The 25,191-nt window shown below is 43.4% G+C and overlaps 1 protein-coding gene across 7 annotated transcripts in view; it reads right to left on the reverse strand.

Moving 5' to 3' along the window:
• The window catches only part of RIMBP2 (RIMS binding protein 2), a 294,528-nt gene that overhangs the window by 16,087 nt on the left and 253,250 nt on the right, over positions 1-25,191 (reverse strand). For 6 of the 7 annotated variants that reach the window (XM_059713432.1, XM_059713433.1, XM_059713434.1 and 3 more), the window contains 7 exons: positions 19,508-19,659; positions 18,668-19,135; positions 15,007-15,156; positions 11,029-11,187; positions 7,197-7,928; positions 5,371-5,488; positions 103-255 (listed from right to left, as the gene is read on the reverse strand). In XM_059713432.1, coding sequence (XP_059569415.1) covers positions 103-255; positions 5,371-5,488; positions 7,197-7,928; positions 11,029-11,187; positions 15,007-15,156; positions 18,668-19,135; positions 19,508-19,659 — 1,932 coding nt within the window. The remainder of the gene's footprint in view (positions 1-102; positions 256-5,370; positions 5,489-7,196; positions 7,929-11,028; positions 11,188-15,006; positions 15,157-18,667; positions 19,136-19,507; positions 19,660-25,191) is intronic. The other variant, XM_019486666.2, reaches the window with a different exon arrangement.

The following is a 25,191-nucleotide window of genomic DNA, read 5'->3' on the forward strand; positions in this document are numbered from 1 at the left end:
TGCATTCTGCATTGCATGCAATGTTGTCATACAGAAATGGCACTCATTAACACCCAGCTCTAAAATGCGTCTGTCATAAAGGATGAAGAAGGTTCGGCATACCGTATCTATAGTCAGAGGCCATGGTACGCTGCTGAGACCATGTCTTGTGTCCACCAATGCTGCGATAATAAGCTTCTTCTTTTACAGGTGAAATATTTCCCTCACTACCTGACCGAGACCGACCGCCTTCACTGTTACTGTCCATTGTAATTTCTATGGAGAAAAAGGGAACGATCTATTAAACATACTTTACAGTCTTCTCAGGGGAGACTCCTGAAGGCAGCCTTTGCCTTCCTTCTCTTCAGACTCAGATATAGCCGGATGGCTAACCACCGTGTCAGCCTTGCCTACTCGATTTTAGATTTCACCCTCCAGGGATTCCTCTCCAGCAAAGGAGCACAGAAATGGGCATCTCCTTTTTACGTGCTTTGCCTCCGTGCTTTAAAAATCTCTACAGATTTCTGAGGCTGAAATCAGACTTCTGGAGGCCGAGACCAACTCTGACCTGTGGTGGTACCAGCTCTGCCACAATGGGTCCTGGTCCAGGATTGGAGCTCCCAGGATCTACCGTCATAGGAATAAAAGTATGCCCCACTTTGGGCAAGATTAAAAGCAAATAAAATGTCATTTTTCTTTGGCAAAAATGGCTTTGAAAATGGAATTAAGGTGACAGCTTGCAGGGACTTTCTGTTTTCAGAGAGATTTAATATGAACAATATCTACTTAAAAGAGAGACTGAAATGAATTTAAGCTTAAGGGTATTCTGGACCAAAAAAAAATGTTATTTTGGAAATGTTTATCCGAAAGGATCACAAGTTTGGAGTTCTTCCCTGATAATTATACCTCCTGGACCTGCTTTAGCACTTCCATGGACTTCCTGTCAGTTTAAATCACACAGACAAATTACCTCGATAGCTGAAAATCCCAGTTCGTGCCAGAGGGTATTAACTATGAGGCTGACTGACTTGGAGTTAATCTTCAAGAAGGAAGAGAGGAGGTAGGTAGCTGTGTTAGTCTGAAGTCAGGCCAAAGACAGGATAAAGGTGTACCTCGTAGAGCGCAACTGAATCGGAGATGCATGCACTTTTGTAAGCAACAGTTTTACTGCCTCACGGCTGGACTACTTCATCACTTCTGATAAGATGAGCTCATGAAATCTCGTGCATCTCCAATTTAGTCTATATGATGCACCTCTACCCTGCCTTCTTCATCAGGGAAGTAAACACTGAACAGTCAAGTCCCGCGGAAACATTTTTGAGCTAAGAATAACACGGTGACCCTTGAGGGATGTGGAATAAATCTGAAACGTCTCCAAGGGAAGAAACTGTTATTCTGCAAGGAAATCAGTACTGATCAATGCAGGAAGCCACATTCTTTGGGCCTCAAGTGGAAAAACCATCACTGAAGTCAACAGGAGATTTTTTCTCTTTAAATGCTGTAGAGGTGGCCTACCTTTATGCCATTTATTTTTCCTAGGACTGCCTTTTTGATAACAGAGCTTTATTCAGGGGACAATCCCATCCTGGGCCTCACTCAGGCCCTTCAGCAGTCGGTAGGAGTTCTGGCTCTATCTCCTGCTTGTCTGAGTGAGGACAAGTGATCAAGTCAGTGCCATGCTCCGAGACATGGTTTGGCTGGATTTTTGGGGTTTGTTCGATTGATTTATTGACTGTTTTCTGCTCTGTACTCTTCCTGAAACAAACCTGCAGAAGGAAGGGGGTGATTCTTTAGTGACCAAGGATGTCCTGGTTGTGGTTTACTATTACAACATCCACTTGGTACAACTCGCAGCAATTTTCAATAGCTAGCTAACTGGCTACGTTTACTGGATGCTCTGCTGAAATAAAACCAGGCTATTCAGACCCTGTAGCTACTAACCTGTAGCTTCATATCGGTTCTAGTCCTGCAATCACAGTTGGAAACCTGTGCTTTTTATTTCAACATTTCAGTCTAATGTATTTCATGGTGTATAAGTTGAGTTTGGAAGCCACATTTTTAACTCTTAAAATTTAACCTCAACTTATATGCCATCCCCTGCAAGCAGCACTGCCTGGACCCCCCTGGGAGCTCAGACAGCACACGGCCTGCTGGCACCCCCCCTAGCCAGCCCCGGGGGGGGAACGGTGCTGCCACTGCAGAGGGAAGGACTGGGCCCTCTGGCCTGGCAGCAGCTTGCCTCCCCAGCTGCAGGCAGGCGGGGAGGCTCCACCAAAAGCAGGATTGAGCCCCTTTCCACCTCTGCCTTCAGCAGGCACCTGTGGCCAGCAGGATGCCTGGCATTGCCCCTAGCCTTCCCCCTGGCGTTGCCCCTAGCCTCCCCGCCGCCACCCCAACTCCTGCCTGACACTCTGTGCTGCCCCCTTCCCAGGCGACACCAGGCATCTTGCTGACCCCAGGCATCTGCTGAAGGCAGAAGTGGCAAGGAGCCCAATCCTGCTTTTGGCAGAGCCTCCTTGCCTGCCCTGCGGTTAGGGGCCAAGCTGCCACCAGGCTGGGTAGTCCCTGAGTTGTGGAGGGGGGTCCTTTCCTCTGCAGTGGAGGCACCCCCCAGGACCAGCCGGGCAGGCTGCCACTGGACCATGTGCTGCCCCAGCTCCCAAGGGCCCAATTAAATTTCCCAGGAGCCCGCCAGCATGCCGCCTCTCCCACGAGCTCGCCTAGGCATCACGCTGTGGTGGGATCGACTTATACATCGGACGTACAAAAATCCTAGCTTTTTTTACAGAAATATTGGGTCGACTGCTACAATGTGTCAACCTATACACTGTAAAATACGGTAATCAAAGGAGCCAGAAATCAGCAATCCTGGACCATACCCACGTCACTTGATCCTCAGGTTGAGAATGATACTGGATAGGGTCTTTCATCTCTTTCACAGAAGACCAGCATGAAGCCCTTCATTAGATGCTGAAAAAGCTGCAACTGCAGCTTGTGAGCTTGTGTGTCATCAATATTGTCATTCAATCCTAACGAAACTTCCCCAAAAGAGATTCATTGTGCCTTCTTAGTGCAAAATACACTAACACAGTCTTTAACTCGCACTAACACATGATTTTATTTTTTCTTTTATCATCTATTTAAGTGTGGCCTGATTGTAAGAAATGAATTCCATCTTATCAAGTGTCTAAGATGCCATTCTGGAGCTACTAAACAGTGCAGTCGTTATTGAAAAGTTCCCATGTTCCAGCCGTGTTTACGGAGGGAGAGCCCTGCTGCATATAATCAGTTCCTCCAATTTTGCTTGTCAAATCAGAATTAAAGGAAAATCAACAGGATTAATTTAAACTCCTCCCCAACTTATTATTGTAAAACTTACATTAACAGAACATGCAAAAGGATAGCACCCAACTCATGCCCCCTTACTGTTCAAAAATAAAACTAAAAGGACAGGGCAGGGCAGGTCTAATGCACCCCAGACAATACTGAGTGTATTTATTAGCTGATAACTAGTGACAATTTGTTGTATGCAAATACAGTCTCTGGGTCCAATTCTCCCCTGAACCTTTTCTTAAATGCCAGTGTAGTTACACTGACTTTAGTGATGTTACTTCTTATTTATACCAGTGTAACTTAGAGGAGACTCAGGCCCCCTAAACAGAAGTATTACAGACACTAAGAATGGTTCTATGTATTGACAGGGGTGTGTGTGTGTGGGTGTCTGTGTGTGTGTGCACACGTGAGCATGCACACACGCATGTGCATACACAGCTGTGCGTGTATTAAATCCACAGTTTCATTAATGACCCTAAAAGTATCTACTTGCCATTGGTTTGCCTCCCAAGAAAAAGATTTCCTAATTTTAAAAGCCTGTAGAGGGTGCTGTACACCATCAAAGGGTACAGATATATATTAAAAAAGGTGTATGTGGTTACAGGCCGGTTATTCTGTTGTGAATCCATGGAAGGAGGAAAAAATTAGGGGAAAATATTTCATGTTTAAAAATAAAACGAAAAACATATTATTGCTTGATAGTAAAGCAACTCTGAAGTTATTCTCTGTGTTGGAAAGTCTCATTCACAGACTAAGCTCCAAGACTAAATTGCTAAATATTGTTCCTGGGTTCCCTGGCTCGCTGCCTACACTGGTCATAAAGTGCCATCCAATTTAAAGATAGAGACTGTGTGAGGGGGCACGTCTACTATGTGATTTTATTTCTGCTTTTAGTCTCTTTGCACCCTTGTTCTAGCTGTTCCTTGAGTTCCAGTGTGACTGTGTACTAGCAGTCTCTGATGTGTCCAGGTGTTGGTGAAAATGCCTTTGTGCACGGTATCTTCATTCCATTGTCTTGTCTGCAGTACTTTTTGGAATGGCTTGTCTTGTAGACAGCAATACATATACATACATTTTAGGCCCCAATTGAATAATAACAGAGACCCTGTTAGAAAAAGCAAATCTAGTGGACGTACTTGAATCTCACGTACGTCATTCAATTGGATAACCTCAATTTTCCCTGCAGAATTCCAAAAAGTAGTTAAGAGAATGGAAGGTGACTACAAAATGGTTGTGGATGAATGAAAAGATGGACAGATGGATGAGTGGGTGGATACATTTATCTTAGTTACCGTATTAATAGCATGTCCACGTTTTAATTTATTTTTAAGTAGGTTTTAAATTGTCGCTATTGTCGACCGAAGCTTGGGTCTTGATCCAACGCCCACTGAAGTCAATGGTAAGACCCCTATTGACAGCAGTGTAACTGAGGGGGGCAATCAGGGCACTGGCCCCAGGCGTGGACTTAGGGTGTCAGTACGACCCCTCCCTCCAGGAGCAGCCCTGCACTGCCTGGCTGCGGGAGCTGGGCACCAGTAGTGTACCTGGGATGGGATGGGAGGGTAAAGTGATCCTCCCCACCCTGCCTTCGAGGTTTTGCCGCAGGAAGCACAGCCCTGCACCTAAAGGGAGGGGGGAGCAAATGGGGCGGCCATACTGCTGCCTGTCCCCCAGGTGCAGCAGCCCCAGCCCACGCTGCTACAGTGAGAAGAGCTAGGCTGGTAAGACCCCTCCCTCCCCGCCTCCCACTCTCCACTGGTTAGCATAATCCCCTCCTACCAAACCTCTGCCCCAGGAGCTGAAAGAGCTTGCTATGCCACTGCTTATTGGCTTCAGTAGGCTTTGGTTCAGACCCGTAAGGAATCTCCAGTCTAGTCGTATTTAGCCCGAGGCATATCTGGTTTTGCTCGTGTTCCTTTCTTCCAAAGGATTGAGACTTATCCTGGTTGAAGGCAAGTGTTTGGGGTTTTGTTTTCATCTTTCTCTGTTCATTTTAAAGACCAGTTCCCCAGTGTTGCAGCTGCAAAGAACAGAAATGCACCAATTTGGCCAACTAACCAATGGAAGGGACCAACATTGGTCGAGACCTTTGTGACACTGCACTGCCATGAGATGACCTTCGCCCCGTGTGCTCCACCCTGTCAGGTCGTCCTGTGGATGATGGGTTCCCTAAAAGCTAAAAAACAAAAACAACAGGTTTGCAGGTTACACGGCTGGGAACATCATACGGTCAGGTCAGGTCAATCACAGTCGGAAGCATAAGCTCTAAAGGCAACTAAACTTAGTTTTTAACTGAAAGGTTAGCTGAAAAGTCATACACTGGTGCCTGTTAAACCTGTGAAAGAAAAATGGCTTCTTGACCCGTGGCACAAACTTTCGTAAACATCAGTCATACGTTACAAAAAAAAAGAAAGAAGAAAAAGAATAATTTTGGTATCATTCTTTTGCCTTTGTCGTTGCGGCTAACGTGGCTCACAACACTTTGCGCTCTCCGGTCAGACCACTCATGGAGACTGCATGGGACTGGTCAGGTCAACGCATCTGATCTTTTAGCTTGACGGTTGTGTACGGTTCGCAGCAACGGATAAGCCTGTGTCCTTCAGCCTCTGGCGAGTTTGAAAACATTGACTGCATTTCTCTAACGGATACCTGCTGTTGAGGCTTTTTAAAAAGTCATTAGACCCTGGAGAAGTGATTGGCAGACACGTCCCATCTCACCACAACTGGCTCTTTTTTCCCCCCCACCCCACTTTTGCTAACTTGCAGGAAATACTCCTCTCATTAGTACATGCTAATATTTTAATGCTTTCTGGGGTCTCTTGTGCAACAGTTAGGGTTCAATTCAGCCTTGCCACCCATTTTAACGAGAGGATGTTAAGAACCAGTTTGGAATAAACTGCTGGAAGTGCAGTGGCAACTGATGTTACTGGTACCTTAGATGTGAGACTTTCACCCTTCGGACTGCTGAAGACTCAGGGGGTAAAGAACTTGCTCGGTTTGTCTGGAAAGCGGGCAGGTCTACGGATACAAGTCCACTAAGACTCTTTTGTGGGCTCCTATACAGAAATGCAAATTGGCAGGATCACAGAGACACCTTTGTGGGATCAGATCGGGCACGGCATTGGCTTGTCCCTGTGGAAGAAGCTGTTTCCCTGCATTTCTGTTCAGAGATGCAGTCTGCAACTTCAAAGGCAAGAAGAGATGGTCTCAAAAGGAGGGAAAAGAAGTGACAGTGCAGAAAGAAGGTGGAGAATGGAAACGCGATGACTCCTGCGACTCCAAAAACCGGGGTCGCTGTCATCAGGAAGACTTTTCTTGGTACTTGCCCAGGGAAAAGAACTGAAGATAAAGAAGCAATTCCTGAACTGCTGAGAGTGAGGAGAGCGAACCCAAAATGTGACAAATGGAAATTTTGCGACGTATCTTAAAAAAGAATAAAAAAATAGTGGTGAAATGTGTTTACCGCAGTTAAAAATAAAACCTACTTTTATTTTTTAAAGCAATCTTCTGATGGGCATGTTAAGATAAAGACAGACAAACTTTTGGAAAATTATAATTCAGCTAACCCTTAATTAAAATTTAGATTCAGTTGTCCTTTAACAAAAGCAGCCATTATTGTAATTTGTTCTGTGGGAAAATCATTGTTGTCAAGCAAATTAAACTGATTTCAGCATAACACAAAAGAAGCCTGTGAAGCAAAATGCAGATTAATAAACCAAAATGAATGGGGAAAGAAAGGAAAGGAAAAAACCAAAAAAACCCCAGCAGATAGATCCCAAAGATGGACTCTAAGATAAAAAAGAAAGAAACAGAGAAACAAAGGAAAAAGAAAGACGAGACTGGTTCGGCAAGCAGATGGGAGAAGGAAGTTTTATTTCACACACCAGAGAGTCTTCTGCGTCTCTGTGGGATGGCTTTGCAAGTGGAACAGCTGCCCTAGATTCAGTCACTTTTAAGTTGGTCTTCCAGCCTCCCTGAATATCTTCATTAGATAAATGATCTGTTCTATCACATTTCTGAGTCTCATACTTTTTCTCATAACTGGGTTTGGCCTCCTCACTTCTAGACTCTATAGTGAAAGGACCCAAGTCGCCAAAGTCTTCTTCGATGCTGCATTGCCTGGTTAACGTTTTCCTGCGAGCGAGCAATGGCCTCGTGGGTTTTTTGCAAGAGCAGTTACTGGTGTCTGCGCAACAGCTTGGTGCAACGTTGGCAGAAATCAAGTCATAAGCATTCCTGAAATTAAAACGAGACTCTTCTTCCTCACTTCCGCAGTCCAGGCCACTGTCTGGGCTTCTTGTTAAGGACCTACTATATTTGCATCCTTTTTCTTCTGAAGCCATATCCTCTATGCCTGAAATTCTGTGCTTGGCTGGATACCAGAAGCTGTGCTGTTGGTCTTGATTGTAGGCCCTAGGTGGTTTAGTGTCTCTAGCTACTGTGGGTTTCGTTTTATAGGGCACACCTAACCCCTGCTTGTGTAACAGTTCAGAATAGTCACCATCCTCTTCAGCTACTTCTGGGATACTGAAAAGCTTTTTACTGTGATGTATCTGCTGTGAAAAGTCAGGCTGTTCCAAAAAAGCGGCTTCAGTGGTCTTATTCTTATAGCACTCCTTAAGATTATGTGATGTGAAAAAACAGGCAGGGAACAAATAGTGTGTGATAAAAAATAAAATGGGAAGGGGAAAAAAGGGAGGAGGAAAGAAAAATAAAGACAGAATTAGTTGTAGAGCAATGGCAAAACATAAGGCATGCAGTTTACTTAGTGGGGAGGGGAGGGGGGGGATGTCATGCTCTGATGGGAATCTGTGAAAATAAAGACATGATTAAGAAGTTGCTTGGCGTCAGATATAACATGGAAGGTCAGTCCAAACACAGCTGATATAGTGATGCTCTAACAAGAAGAAACCCATGCATTCAAAATAAAGCAATAAAAGCTGCATACAAGTTCAGGCATGGTGGCAGCCGAGTTAGGATATAGCGTTAGTGCTTGGGGTTCTCCCTGAGCTAGACCGAACTGGGCTTGATCTGGCACCATTGCCCTTTATCTCCTCTACAAAACGCTTACTTGGAAAGCAACCCGCTTCTCTTTCCTCTTTGGTCCACCAAGAGCTGATCTGGTTTACCTTCCCAGACCATTACAAAGCCCCCTGTTCAGGCCGTCTCTTGGAAGGGAACTATGATGAATTTTGATATTCTTTGTCTTCAGGGATCAGCAAGGTTTTAGAGGGACTTTTTGCTACTATTTAGGTTATTTTTAATGCATTTTTATATTATGTACGGTAGTCCTGGAGCCTTTATGAAAATGTGCCCTACTTATAGAAAAAAAAAAATCAATCAATCTACAATAGGTAGCTATCTCCACATTTCAGAACTGTTCAGCTCTGATCTTCACATTCAGATCACATGTCAGCTTTTATTTGGGAAGGATTAACAACTCCCTAGTTAAGCAACTCATATGTTGACATCCAAAGCATTCCCCTTTTGCATGGGGCCATGTATTAATTTGGCTGCCATTCAGTACTTTCTATAGCATCTTCAATCACGGTCAAAGTGCATGGGCTGGCTCATTTTGAGATGCAAATGACATATGCATTTGAAAGATTATAGCATGGAAAATTTGCTAAGTAAGTTTTTAATTAAAGCAGCTGCAATGCACAACTGAATCCAGCAAAATGGAGGGACACTGTCAAGTACTTGGGATCCAGAACCTGATCTAAAATGTATAGTAATATAAAAGCAGTGGGTAGCATCCTTTAAATTCAATATGTACATCCCGGACCCTGCTTCTGTGTGGCGCTCGCATATGGATTCCACTTCTGTAGAGCCAGCCAGCTAACAAGAACAAATTGAATCACCTTGAGCTGGACCCTTAGCTTCTGTTATCAGCAGTCAATTCTTGACTTCAAACAGATTGATGCTGCTTTGCCACCTGAGCTAATGAACTGGCCCCTTGTATTCAGTGTCAGGCAGACACCACTGGTAAAACAAAGATGTAAAGATGATGCTGATTCATAACGGTTCAGAAAGGTATAGGGGTAATCCAGCATTTGCCAAGTGGAAAGGGACAGAAGGCAGCGGAATTTAATTTTCAAGTTTTTATCAGAATCTTAAACATGGAAATAAAAGGTTTCATCTAAAGATGTAATCGGCAGTCTCTTTATTGATGGCATAAAAACTGCAAGTCTTTGTATAGAAGCAGTTACAGTAAAGATTAAGACACCTCTTTGCATTCACTTTGAAAAAAGGAGACGGCATGCTCGTTGTGGCGTGTGACATAATTACGATATGAAAAACTACCAGTAGGTTTCTTTATCATTTAAATCCTAAAACTTTAAGGGGCAAAAGGGGACTAAAAAGAAAAAAAAAACAATTTAGCATAGTAATTGATATATGCATAAAAGGAAGTTACAATATATGTACTCACGCATGCGAGTGCGCGCGCACACATGCAAACAAGTGTGCACGTGCGCACACACATACACACACATTCATACACACACAGTGAGACTAGAGAAAACATCAATTCTATGTTGGGAAAATTCAGCATTTGCAAAGTAAACTGTCTTTTAAGATAAATGTTCCTATGCAAGGGTTGGAGCATTGCTCCTGATACACGTTTGTTCTCTGGCTCCACCGAAACTGGAAACTCCTGATATCATGATAATGGGCTTTATCCAAACTGCACTTAATAACATTTCCCACAGTCTTTGGGCTCAGTGTCCCTAAGAAATCCCCCTGACAAAAATCAGAAAAAGATAACCCCAGATGTTAAAACTCTGGCATTTTATTGCATATAAATTGCATATGTATTCATGCGTGCTGCTTACACATACACACAACCAGAAAACTTCTGATCTGAGCTGTTTCCAATATACTGTAGTACAGCATCAGAGGAAGGTTCTCAAATATGGGGCAAAACACACAAGTACATAACAACCTACAGTGTGTTTCCAAGTATGTAGTCAGGCAAGGTTCTTCGGGTAGATGTGATAGCTTTTATTAGACCAACTGAGCAGTTGGAAAAATTCTTAGCAAGTTTTCAGCCTCAGTCATCCTTTGACAGGCATAAGTAGTCTCTGTTGGTCTGAGTGTCAAATTCCTTGGAGTCTCGGACCAACAGGGACTCCCTATGCCCAATGAAGGGCGACTGCGCCCGAAAGCTAGCTAAGAACTTTTTTCCAAGTACTCAATTGATCTAATAAAAGAGATCACATCTACCCAAAGAACCTTGCCTGCTTATGTCTTTAGACCAACACAGCTACAACCAAAAGCTCAGTTTCCAAGTCTGTGAAATAGAAGGGACCTGTCAAGTTTAAGGTGGACAAGATATGATGAACAGCGTTCATCCCAGCTGCAGTACTCTGCTAGTCTGTAGGCCACTAGGCCTGCAACAGCCATACTGGACTTAAAAAATTATAATCCACTGAAGGAAGAAAAGCAAATTTGCATATTCATAGATTCATAGATGTTAGGGTCGGAAGGGACCTCAACAGATCATCGAGTCTGACCCCCTGCATAGGCAGGAAAGAGCGCTGGGTCTAGATGACCCCAGCTAGATGCATATCCAACCTCCTCTTGAAGACCCCCAGGATAGGGGAGAGCACCACCTCCCTTGGGAGCCCATTCCAGACCTTGGCCACTCGAACTGTGAAGTTCTTCCTAATGTCCAGTCTAATGTCTATTCTTCACTGGAGATTAATCCCTCCTTACCTTGAGTGCATTATGGGATGTTACACTAACTCTCCGTCTTCCACCATCCTCCAGCTGCATCTCTGAGTAAAGCTCTTCCTCGTCCTCCTCCATGATATCAGACAAGTCGGAGCCCCTGCTGCTTTCACTATGGTACTCTTCTCCATGACAGTAGTGAGGCTATTTGGCAGGATGGAAAACAAGAAAGTTCTGGGTTTTAACATCTGAAATCATTGTGCATTCATAAAAGAGAGGCAAGGCAGCTACCAGTAGCTTGAATATCATAGCAATGCTGTATGTAATCCTTACTAACTAACACGGTGTTACTTCCTGCCCCCTCCAGTAGCTAGCCCATTGTATACAGGTTTCAGAAGTCCTGGGTTCAGTCTCTGCAGGTGATCAACCAGGACTTCTGTCGTATTATACAACATCAGTAGCTGCTGGGGTTCAAAACTGTTATTCTATTTTGACACCTGGCCTAAGTACAGACAGTCAAAAAATCTGAGGCCGAGTCAATTCAATCTTGGCAGGTTGGTCTAAGCTGCATAGATTGAACCAATAAGCAAGTGAACAGACATTCACTTTTGATTCAGGAAATGAAGCCACATGCCTGCAGGGGCCCAGACCAGAAGCCGGGAGATGCTATAATCACACTTCCCTGCTCAGCTGGGGCAGACAGCTTGACTCAAGGCTAGTCTGTCCACCCTGCTGAGGGGGAGGGGTTTGTGGGGAAGATGCAAAGCATCCTGGGATACCGGGGGACTGAGTTAACTTGAATCTGGAGGGGATCAGGGATTTTAACCTAAATAAGTTAAGTCTGATACTACATCCTCCAGGTTTACCTTAAACCGGTTTCAGCCATTTGGAAAGTGGTTTATGTACATTGAACTTCTGTTGTGTTACAGATTTGAACTGGTTTCCAACCACTTATACTGGTTTATGTGTAATTTCTGTCCCTAGCCCTGAAGAGCAGACGGATACAATATTAACGTCCTTCTAGAGGTCATTCCAGCATACTAAGTTCTCCTGTGTTTTCAAGTAGACAGAGATCAAGATGGAAATAAGCCATTTTAATGACCTGGTAGTGTTTCAATTTGACTGGCTTTGCTACATTCAATTGCTTTTTTCGCTAGCATGGTGATTTATAAGTCACTTTGGCCCAGATCTTCAAAGGTATTCGAATGTCTAATTTCCACTGATTTCAATGAGAGTTTGACACCCAAACAACTTTTGAGGATCTGGGCCTACCCTCTCTGAGTGCCTACATCCCCTCTTGTAATATGAAGTTAATGAGACCTTTCACAGTGAGACTATTTGTAGCCAGTGGATGGAAGGTGCTATCTATAATGTTAATAATTATAGGATCCCACCCTCATTCCTGTCTAAGGGAATAGTGTCAAATTCCCTCTGCCGCATTATGTTAGTGTCACTTTAAGACTAAATACCACTGCAAGAATTTGCCTTCTGTCAGTTTGAGGCACTTTCTTTCATTAAATATATGACGTTTTGCTGCTTTACATTTATGATTCTGCTCTCAGTTCTGTCTCTGCAATTCCACTGGGGGTTTGGTACCAGTTTCAGTTCTCTCTTGCATCTAGACAACTCAAGGGACTGCTTTGATCTAGCAGAGCAGAATTTGGCCCAATGCACTGATATCTTGCAGATTACAAAGGCTGTCATCATCCAAGAAAAATGACAGAGCTTCATAGCTGAGCATCCACTAGGAACCTTTCCAATCATCTCCAATACTGATCTGATTTGGACTTAATAACGGAGGTTTCTATTAAATAAAAGCTGATTAGATAAGGCAACCTAATTGAGTGGCAGAACGTGTGAAGATGTACAATATAATTAGCTTAAGCGCATGCAAGAAATAATTGCACCGTTACATATTGTTTGTAATGTTAACTTGGTACAGAATACTCAAATATTTATGGAGCATGTAGCAAGATACTGTAGCTAAAAACATTTAATTGAACCTCATTTAACGGACTTTTAAAAGTCATTGCTGGTTTTTTGGCTCCACTGTCCTGCAAGCACTTACTCATGTCCCACACTTCAAGCCTTGAGTAGCTCAGGTGAAGTCAATGGTGTCACTTATAGGCCGACAGAGAAGCGCAATATATTAATTGCCTGTCTGCAGGATCAGAGCCTTAAATATTTAAATGTGTTAGCTACATAAGATATATGAAATGTCACTTTATTCTCTTGCTTTGTATGTTCAGATGCATTATACCAAGTAATAACAAAAACGAGCCTTTGTTTAAGGCTGAATAGAAGGATGCTAAAAACTTTCTGTTGTTCAGCAGTTGATCCGCAACCTTGTGATCACCGTAGGATTGAGCTACAACATCACTGAGCCCTTTGCTGCTCTTCAGGGGAGCAATGGGGTTAAAACCATTTCAATGCACTTGTCTGCCTGAATCCAGAGTGCCTTTAAAGCACGAGCCAGTAAACTATGCAACTGGGACCATGTGCAAAATTGAGAGCTTAATTTGTGGGTGCATTTAATGTAGCTCTAAATCATGCATTTGCCCAGGCAAGTGGCCAGCCAGGCCTCTATCAGGCACGTGCTCTAAGCAGCTGTTGTATTTGTACTCCGCATGGACCCCTTATATCTGCCTTTTCACGCATGACCTTATGGTCCTCATCTTTGGAAATCAAAGCCCTTTGTGTGATACTTTCTTGCTTCCATTATTGTAAAAGCTGAGTATCCCAAATCCATTCAAGTGTTTAGACTCAGAATCCCCTGAAGAGGTAGGGAAGTGCTATTATCTCTTTTTATAGATAGGCAACTCATATACCAAGGCCCAGGCCTTCACAGGTATTTAGGCACCTGATCTCCATTGCAGTCAATAGAGTGCCTTGTCTGGGGTCATATAGGAAGTCTCTGGCAGATTAGTGATTGCATCAATTTCTAAGGAGTGTGATTTCAGTCATAAATAATGGTTGGGGGGTTTTTAACCCATACAAATTATTACAAAATATAATTTGACAGAAATATGGAATGGAGCAATCGTCTCCATTAGACATGCTGTCTAATGTCAACGGACTGCCTTCATAGACCAGCGGTCTTGTTACCTGTATATGTGGTTGTTTTAGGATGATTTGTTCATTTCTATCTCATGCAAATGGAAAACATGCTGAGTGAGATAAAGCTAAAGGCTTTTAATTGGGCATCGGTGCAGAGAATGACATGCGTCAGAAAGCCACGGGACACAGACCACAAAGCCACCTCCTAAAGTGAACAAACTATTCATTCCTTTATGAAATCAACCACCAACATGCTGAGCCCCTCAAAACTGCCTTGGACTGCAATTATGCTTTGTATTGAATGTAAAAAACAATAACCAAGACTTTCCAGTTAGGTTTGGAGATAGTAGAATGGCATACAGAAATGGTAAAAACTGTTTTCTCGATAATAAATTATGCAGTGAAAATGTCCAGTTTTTGTAAATACTTCAAATGAGCAATTAAACTGCCAGTAGGTGCCTCTCGGATAGCTTGCCGATAAATATTTAATAATCTATTTGTATTTCATTAACATAGAACAGCTGCCTTGCTAACTAAAGTTCAGCTGATGTACTGATAAACTTTAAGGTGTCACTTTTTAAGAAGTGAGGGCTTTTTGGCACAGTGGATTAATGTACTGAGGGAGTACAACCTCAAGAAGAAACCAGAATTTGAACCCTAGCAAAGTGCTAAATCCCCAAAGCCGTGGGCACAGCACTGCTTACAACACTCTCCACCCCACATTGACAACTGGGTCACCGGAAAGCTAGGAAATAATTATATTGGCAGGGTAGGAGGCAGGGAATAAGCCAAGGAGAGCACGGCTTAGCGCTGCCCCTGCAAGGGAAGATTCCTGGGTTGTGGCCATGACCGGGACAGACACTTCCATGGCTCTGATCAGCAGAGCAACAGAGCAATCAGCAATGAGCTGAACGTTATAAAACATTTCTGAAACATTAGGGACCATTTCAAGGTCAGGCTAGTTACCTGCTTTCCAAGCTCTGAGCCTTTTAGGAAATCGTCAACTGAAGCCCCTCTCCTTTTAATGTTAGGAGAATTGTAGCCATCTTCCTCATCATCCGAGTTTGCATAAGGTGCTGCGGTACTCCTTTCACTGAATACACTCCTCTTCTCCATCTGGTAAATCAAACACCAATATAGAAGAGAGACTGGTGAAGTGGGCACTCTGCTATGAACACCCACTGATGGGTGTTCCCAGCCACACACTGCATGAGGATGCTTAATAGCCATGGAATCGGTCCAGCCTGGCAAATGCAGGATGTTAAGGATCTGGGTCTACTGCTTCTATAGTTCTTTGAAAACATGACATATAAATATACTCATGCTTTAAGGCAAAATAAAAGATGCTGGTTCTCTCACTCCTAACTCTGTAGATGGTACGATTAGCTGGTGGTCCTACTAAATGGAGGCATATTTTCAGAATATAACACCACCCTTTTATTGGATGTTTAGAAGGACCGGCTATAATCCACACCCATTTTTCATTGTTGAACTGGGTTTGGTTGATTTTTTTTTTTTTTTTTTTTTTATAGCTAAGAAACTTAGGACAAGATCTCATTCTTGTAAGCCCAAGGGCCCTATCAGTCAGATAAGAGATGTACGCTTGTGTTTCAACAAGCAAGCCAGGATGCTGATTTGCAGAATCAAGGCCTCTAGTCCTTGTTTTTTCTTACATCAGGGAGTTTCTCTCTCACCCATTTCCCAGTCAGTTCACTCTTCAGCTCTGTTGAGTTTACCTCCTTCTCTGCAATTCCTGCTATGGGGAAGTCTCTTCAGGTAATCTTCCCCTTTCAATGACTCTCTATAGCATTTGAAATCATCTTTATAAACCTGTATCAATTTTCCTTCATCTATACCCCTCTCAATCTTATTCTCCCACAGTGTTTTAACAGTCTGTCTCATTTAACTGTGCAATGCACTTTTGAGTACAGAGCATCCCAAAGATGCTGCAATATCGTATCATTCTATCCAATGCTCATCCAAATAAAGACACTGCTAGAGAAAATGTAAGACATGATACACCAGCACTCCCATTACATTTTTCCCAGTAGAGTTTTGGTGGTAAATAAAGCACAAGGCAATAGTCATGTACCATTATACATAAATGGAGCACATCCATCTGCTAATGACTAAATTTAATCAAGGAATTTCAAGCAAAGATATTAATACTATGAGAAATTAATGATGCTGAGTATCAAATGGCATTTTAGAAGCTAGAGACTTTGGTAGCTTCCCCATCTTGGGGCTAGAAAATCATCAAATGGTTTTAGGAATGTCGTTATGGGGGACTACTCTTGGATCATCTCATCCTCACAGTCAGAGCAATGCAGATATTAATTTAAGGGCAAAGCAAAAGCTTCAGGGGAAACAATCTCCTTTCACTCCACGTGGCACTCTTTGCACAGGTATTTGGTCACCATATTTATTTAGACCTTTTTGGAGTAAAATATTTATGTCAGAGATATTATTGCAAAAAGGCCAATGCAGCCTAAGATCCACAACTAAGGTAGGAGCTTAATGAAGAAAATCTGCTGTCCTTTCTTCCAGGATAGTGAGCATCCACTAATACATAACATAGCAAATATACAATGCTCTGTACCACCTATATTTTCACATGTGGATGTGACCTTGTGTGTCAGTAATGATATATCAAACCCTACATGTGTCAGCATTACACTTCCAGGCATGTAATATAGCCTCTAAGGCACTACCTTGTGCTATACTCCCTCTTTGAGGCTGCATTCAACCACATTTCTCTTGCAATTGGTCCCTCAATATAAAATAATCTGAAACAGATTTTTTATTTAGAATCAGGGCCTCTGTATCTAAAGGCTGCACAGAAAGTTCAGATCCACCCTCTGGTGAGCTGCCGGTCCCGTTGCTAGGGAGCTCCGAAACCCTAATGTCTCACAGCTCTTTGGGCCGAACTTTCCATTGACGTTGTTGTTGCTACTAATCAGGAGACTCTGTTCCCAAGCCTTGGTGCTGAAGGCATAATGCTTTGTAATCAACTATTTCACTGAAGGTAAGGCACTGAAATGGCAGAGTGTGGGAAGTTTACACAAGTGCTTAAATGAATAAATAGCAACACATATTATACAGCAAGAGCTTTGTTATCCGGCACCCATAGGGAATGGGGGGTGCCGGATAACCAAATATGCCGGTTACCTGAGAGGCCCAAACGGGCGTCTTTGCCTGTTCAGGCCGCTGCCCCTCCCGCTGCGTCAGTGTGCCGGGGGACAGGCTGCTTTGCCCTGGGCCGTGGGGGCTCAGCACCACAGGCTACTTTGCCCCGGGCCGTGGGGACTCAGCAAAACCAGAAGTGCCACGATGGGCACTTCCGGTTTTGCTTTTGCCACGTTGACTGGCATGCCAGTTAATAGAGCATGCCGGTTTGTAAGATGCCGGATAATGTGGCTTTTGCTGTATATAACAAATGTATATTAAGACAAAAATATTCTTTCCATTTATCATTGGTGGGGTTATTAGTCAGAGACTAAAGAAAAACACATGACAATCTCTCTGTGCTTTACAGGAAGAGTATTCCTTTGAACATGTATTTCTAAACAACTTATAAAAGGTTTAATACAAGTTGTAAGCATATTACCTACAGACGGTTATTAGGCCTGTGCAAAGCAGCTAGTATTCACTTCGGATTCAGATATGGGGGACAGCGATTCGATTTGGTGATTTGAATCACTGTCCTGAATCGATTCGGCTGAATCTGATTCCAAGATTCGGCCGCCGCCAAATCGGCCAATTCTCTGAATCAAACAAGCCCCATCCCCGCCTGCTCTCCCAGCCCAGTCAATGGCTGCCCCATCTGGCCTTTATTAAAAAAAAAAAAAGCCCTGCATTCACCGGCTGCTGCCAGGCCAGGGGCGATCCCCGTTGCACCCCGCTGCCCCACACTGCATGGGGGCCTCTGCGACAAAAAGCCCTGATGGAAGCCAGCCAGTGAGTGCAGAGCTTTTCTTTTTTTTAAAAAACCAGGAGCTGGGGCCGGGCAGGGCAGCCATGGAGGGTTGGGGAGGGGGACAGTCATGTCGGGGGCTGGGAGAGCAGGTGGGGGATAGGGCCTGACGGAGGTTCCCCCATGGTCCTGTTGCTCCCTCCTCCAGCCCTCCCCCCCCACTGCCCGCTACTTACCGGCATGGAGTCCGGGTCCAGTTCCCTGTGGTGGTGAGTGGGGACTGCCCAAATCTCTGAAGCTCTCCAAATCTTTTCCAAATCAATTCAGAGAGCTTTGAATCAATTCGAACCTTTTATTGGCCTCCTGATTCAATTTGGATTTGGAGATTCGGCCACTTTATTGGGCCAAATCTCCTTTGAATCGAATCAGCACCCGAGGCTTCGCACAGCCCTAATGGTTATCTTATATAGTAGAAGATGTCACAAAGGATTGAATGTTATAGTTATTAACAGCCTATTGATCTTCTGCACTCTGACGGATAACTTCATAATAAAGCATCTATTAAGCACTTATTAACTCTTCTAAGCACTAATAAATAATTGATTCTTGATACAAAGGGGTGACCTAGTGCTTTAGGATGCTTTCTTCTCCTCCAAAGTGATTCCTAAGGTAAGCTACACGGCTGTGAACACATAAGAAAAAGCTTGTTCTTACCCTGTTGCTCTCTGCAACTCGTTGTGCAGCTTCTCTTGCCATGGCTTTAGCAACAGTATTCGGGACAGGTGTGCCTTGTGGCTGAGGGAGTATTCGATTAGGTGAGGGAGACCTCCTTCCTTGAAGCGGGCCGTGAAAGTTGGGGGCAGGAGGCTCCAGCGTGTGTCCATGAATAGGAGATGCCGAATGAGTCTGTTCCCATGACTCATCCATTTTTAAATGTGGACCTAAATGTTCATCTTTGGTATTTGGGGCTCCGGCACTTGCTAATGGCTTAGATTTGGGAGCAGTTCTAGGGTGAGGGGTTGGAGGCACCAGTAGGTCAGGTGAAATGGCAGCAATGAAAGAGTCCGCAGATTCCCCCTGGGCAGAAAGTGTTCTTACAGTGACGTCCCGAGCGTCTAAGCTCCGTATTCTCATTAGCTCTACGGTCGTGTTCTCTGCTGCTGGAAAAATCACCTCTGCCACCTAAAGGCACAAACATCCAAGTTAAAACCGGGAAAACACATCTCCTCCCGCCATGCAGCCTGGAAAGCATTCATAAATGCTGGCAAATTGTTGCCGGTTGTAAAGTGTAAGCACAGCGGGTCTTCATCGATTTACCCCAATCACCTGTAATACTTCAGCTAGGCTTGTCTGAGTAATTAAGTGTTGCTGATTAGCTTATAAAGAGGGACTTCACAGCTATCAATGCACAGGACCATCAGCAACATGACAAACCAGCTGAAATGAAATCCAGAAAAAACTAGGTGAACACTGAAGTCCATTATATTCTTCTGCTCTTGGCTGAACTGCACATCTAGAGCCACCGGTCACTGTAATAAAGTCATGACAACTCACCCGTTGACCTTTTGCATATACACCATAGCCAGTAACATTTGCTCCATTGGAGGTTCCTGTTGATGTCAAAGTTGGTGGTTTCCAGGAGACCTGTATAGTTGCGGGGGTGGGACCTGCCTGTACAGTAACATCTTGAGGTGGAGCTGGAGGACCTAGAGAACAAAAGTTTTGTTCATCGTCCAGTTCCTTTGGTTTCAATCTTTAAACTAGAGACCAGTTCAGTTCCTGTCGTGATGCCCCAAACCCGGGACTCTTATAGCAGCCTGTGTAGATATGAGGGAGGGACCAGACCGTATCTAGCTGTAGAGAACAGAGCTGACTGCCGTCTCATCCTGAGCTATGAGAAAGGTAGCCTCCAGATACAAACCTTGTACGTGAGCCCAATTAGCCAGACATATATTTTGGTTTTATTCCTTTTAACAATTACCAGGAAATTTATGGAGCAATTCTAGTACTTTAAAGTTGAACCCATGGGTCTCAAAGCACTTTAAAAAAGGAGGGCAAAATACCAGTAGGCCCATTTTACAGAAGAAGAAACTGCAGTCCCTCCGGATGATGCAACTGGAACAACATCACACAGCAGGTCGCGCGGGGTCTCTTGTTCCATCCACAATACTACGCTCCCTTTCCCTTCCGAATACGGCCCTTCGGCTATACTCATCAGAAAGCTGAGCACGAGGTGGTCTTCTCAAATGCTGTACTTACCTCCCTTCCACCTGTTCTCGTGCAAGTGATTAGATTCCCCTGAGCGCATTAAAATAAAATAGGAACGAACTGTCAAGGAGAAGCACTCGTGTGTACAGAAAATGATTATGACTGATTACAGATCACCCAGGCTGCGCCTCTGAGACACAGATCTGTGCAGTGTTGCAGGCTGGTATTTTCTCTAGAAATTTGAAAGCGGCATCAGTCTAAGGAGCAACTGGCAGCAAAGGAGGAGAAGAGGGAGGCGAAAAATGAGCCAAGCTCCCCAAGGAGAGGAATTTTACTTACATTATCACAATTAAAAAGCCACTCCTGTGCCCCAAAGCAAGGGGGCTGAAACAGCTGTTCCCTACCGCATAGCAAGCAGTAAGGAAGGGCTGTAGTGTAGGAAAAGCAAGAGACCGTGTTAATCCAGTTGCTGCAGGGAACTCTGATGGCCACATGCAGTTTCAGTCCTGTACCTGCAGGAACAAGTGCATTTAAGTGCAACGGTTTAAGTTCTGTCATTTTATTATGCAGAGAATAGCTTTCAATGTGCTCTGATTTCTTTGACCCAACTTTAATTTTATTTATAGAGAAAACAACCCCAGTGGCCAGGGTGGGTGTCCCAAAGAAAGCTGGTGACAAGACAGACACAGAACGCAGTGAAAACCTGGGTTTACAAGGGATAGCAAAGCCCATGCTTGGGGATATACTATAGTGCTCCCTGTGGAGCAACCGCAAGAAACGGATGAGGATGAATGGATCAGATTGAATTCTGCTTCTCACCCTCCCATGAGGATGAGGGGATAATACTGTTATCGGTGCTGATGGAGGGTGCAACTGGGAAAGACACGTCCTCTCTCAACCATTTTGCTAAAGGGAGCTATACCTCAACATGTGGGTGTAAGAGCCACTCCTGAGCAATCCTGACTTCTGCAACTCCCTGCCTTGAAGCCTAACTCTAGAGATTAGATTCTCATCCGCACTCAGGTCCCTTTGTAAAGGGGCCAGAGAAGACAGCTTGAATTTACTCCCATTTATACCACCAGCGCTTTATCGTCAAAAAAGGATGGGCCTCGAAGGCTCTACTCTGCTCTGCAAAAAGGAACATGAAACCTAAAGCTTTTTGAAACCCTTTAAGGCAGTTACAGTACATTAGCGCAATAGCATGTTCAGTACTTCTCTAATTAAAGCACAGTATTAAATCTACCATAAATAGCCCCATGGTTGGACAGAAACCCAATGTCAAAGTATCTCGATGATTATGAGTTTGTGCATATTTCTTGTACTCCGCTGTGTTAATTTAATGTCCAATTCAGAGAACTTTATCATGCTAAGAAGCTGCTAAAGCAGGGGTCAGGCATGGCTACCTCCTCTCTGCAACTACTAGGAGTGCACAGAGTTTAGCAGGTGCAGGTATTTTTGGGTTTTGCCAATGAAATGCACTCAGCCAATTTCTATTCATCTTTCAAGGCTGGCAACAACCAGCAAACACTCGAGCCATGTGCATTCATTTTTAGCGAAAGAAAAATGCTACAGATGTATGTGAGGAACAAGCCTTGGCCCTGAGATATCGGCAAGATGCCAGTATAGCCTCCGATGTCACTGTTTCATCCTGTAGAGGGCATTGCAACACAAAAACTAGTCTTTTTTATACAGTTTAGGCAATAACTTATAAGCAGAAGGCTACTTGCTTAGGTAAGATCAGACAAGACTCAAGAACACCCTTCCTCCCCCACCATAAAAATAAATGTGATATGACCCGTAGTGTTATTTCATTAGCAGGTGCAAAGCAAGTGAAAGAACAACAACCGGCCTTTATTTGTCAAAGGCTAATGAACACGTGGCGATTCTGAAAGTGTTATCAATTAAGAGTATTTAATCACCTTACTGTCCCTCTCAGAAATGAAATTAAAATGACACATTAGGGCCCGATTGCCAGAAATGCTGTGTGCTCAGAGCTCCCAATGACATCAACAAAGAATACAAGGCTGCCGAAATACTAGGCACCGTCATTTTGTGTAAGGAACGCTACCCATTGAACAGATGTATTGGGGTGATGAATCAAATCAGTCTATTACTAGTGTCGGACACCTGGTGAATGGGCAGATTTTTTAAGCCTGAAGGGATTGTGGAGTAGATAATAAATAATGAGACCCGACTACCGTAGGTTGCAAGGTTCTGATTCAACAAAGTGTTTAAAAACTGGTCTAATATAATCATGATCAGTAGTCTCAAGGACATCGATGGGATTACTCATGTGGTTCAAACGGTAGATATGTACCTAAACAATTTACTGAATCAGGCCCTGGGTTCTTTCCCTCATTTATAAGTGTTGCACGCTTTTTTGCAGTGGTTCTTTCTTTTTATTCCAATTACAGTTTCTGCTACACAGTTTAGCTTCTTGATAAAAACTGAAAAACCAAACTCAAGAGATATTCAAGGTCTCTGGAAAGGGAGATGGTGACGAGTAAAGAGAACAAAATGGCCTTGATCTCACAGAAGCTATTTTTTCCCCTCCATCTACGCAGTAAGTGGTTGGTTATGGCTGCATCACCCATATACACCCAGTTTATTTTGGTTTATATAAAACAGTACAAGTCCTCACTGTCTACGTGAAGGTTTAACCCTTTTTAAAATCAAGCTAAGCTCTTGGCCCCTTTGGGCATTTTTACGCTTACTGTGGGGTTGTGTGTGTTGGGGGGGGGAGGGGGTGGCACTTTAATTACAGCAGCTCTTCGTCTCGTGTATCAGCATCCCCATGCTTAAAAATGGTGGCGGCGGTGCTTGAACTAAAGGTCACTCGACAAGCTTTAATTCAAGTACCCCCGCCACCATTTTCAAGTGTGGGAACACTGAGAGCCGAGACGCAGGAGGCTGCTGGAGCGCATCAGAGCAGGCTCCGCGGTCGTGTATCGGCGCCCTTTGTTCTCTTGTGGCGGAGAGTTACATGGGCTGACATCAGGCTCAGCTTAAAAACATAATAAAAATACAACGCGCCCATTCATTTCATCCACATGAAATCAACTTGAAAACTAGCTCCTTTCTTGCTATTTCTTGTAATCCACAAATACCTTCTCCGTGCCAAAGCACTGCTTTCCACAGGTCTAACATGCCCTCTCCTGGTCCCAAACCTTTTCACCTCTTCTCATATGGAAGTCTTTCCAGACCTTCTTTGGTCTACCTTTGAACAGCCTTTGATTTCTTCTATCTCCTGCAGAAATATTATGGATATGTCTTCGGGTTCCTCCCTCCATTCTCCGGACCCTTCCAGTCCGCTTCAGAACTTGACATTTCCTTACTATTTAAATGCCAGCTTTAGCCAGTGATTGAATTACCCAATAACGTGCTAAAAGTGAAGGAAATTAATAGGAATAGAGAGAGAAAGATTGTGTTGCATTTTTTAAACCAATCTTGAGGATTTAATTAAATTAAATGGAGAATCAAAGTATGATTACATTAAACAATAACCGAATTAAGCGCAAGGCAACATGTGGAACTTCTGCCTATCTGGGAGTCTGTCACCCAAGCTTATTTAAGTAATGGCCCAATATAAGCAACTGTTAATTAAGCTAAGCCAGGTCACAGTGCTGTTAAAGTACATGGATTGCATGGTAATATCTTGGGAAGCTGTTTTTTTGGATTTTAAAATGGTACGCAATTTCATGTGAATGACTGATTACTCTAATAACAAATTCATTACTAAAATTGAGAGAGATTGTTCACAGGGGACATGTGCTACTGAGCCGTTCCGTTATTAGCAGTAAAAAGCACAGGAAGAATTCATTTTCAGGGACAATGATGGGCTTTCTCAGTGTCTTTTTATTTATTTTATTTTAATATCAATACTTTCAAATAATTCAATTTACTAGAGAAAACCACTGGGGAATGAGAAAGGACGAAACACTGGAATAATTTAAAAAGACATAAGCGATGCACAAACATTCGGGCAAAGGAGCGTTTGGATGAGGCGAAAATACTCTAACAAAGCAGATACTGCTCCTGTTCGCTTTATATTTGGCAGCTATTGAAAATCACAGCTTTTCTCTTTATCATGCTGATATGTAATGTACTTTGATTTTAAGGATTTAAATTAACACAGATCTACTGCTTTTGTCACTCGACTTATGTGATTTCTGTGGAATGATGTTGATTTATACCAGCTGTGATGGTGGGCCTAAATATGTATCTTAAATTTAGGTTTTCATTTGAGTTTCCTATCTTTTTGTAGTGTCAGCTGTCCCAGTCCAGCAATATAAGTCAGTATATAGGAAGTACCACATCTGATCAGAAGAATGGTTCATAAAATCCAGTACCCTGCCTCTAACAGTATCTAGTACTAAATGCTCCAAGAGAAATGGGCACCCCCCAGCCCCACAGTAGGCAGTATTGAATTATTTTCTCCTTTCACCATGCAAGATTCCTTTGTAGTATATAAATTAAGAATTGGTTTAATTTCTAAAGCACAAGATTGCAGTTCATAATTTCATAGTCTTGTGATCTGTTTTGATTTCAAGTCCTCTTTAGGATTTAGCTAAATTCTTAGCTTACTTAATTAGTTAACTAGAAACTAGTTAACTGACTTAACTCTATGTACCTTAAAGTTTCATTGGCCTTGATCCTGAACATACATAGGAATATGCTTAGCTTTAAGGCTAGGGACAGAAGCTACACATAAACCTGTATAAGTGATTGGAAACCAGCTCTAATCTGTAACACAACAAAAGTTCAGTGAACAAAAACCACTTTCAAAATGGCCAAAACCAGGATTAAGATAAACCTGGATGGATGCATGTCCCAGGGGCGCAACCACAGGGGAGCTAGAGACCCTTCCCACAGGGGACCCTGGGACAGGGGCTACACACAAAGCTACTTACCTGCCACAGGACACCAGATGCAGGAGGAAAAAAGAGTGAAGCCTGTGCGGTTCATTAACCGCGCTTATCTACAGCTGGAGCTGGTGGGTGACATCAGGAGCGATCACTGGCCGACTGAGA

This window comes from Alligator mississippiensis, chromosome 10, assembly GCF_030867095.1.
Source record: "Alligator mississippiensis isolate rAllMis1 chromosome 10, rAllMis1, whole genome shotgun sequence".
NCBI classification, from domain to species: domain Eukaryota; kingdom Metazoa; phylum Chordata; order Crocodylia; family Alligatoridae; genus Alligator; species Alligator mississippiensis.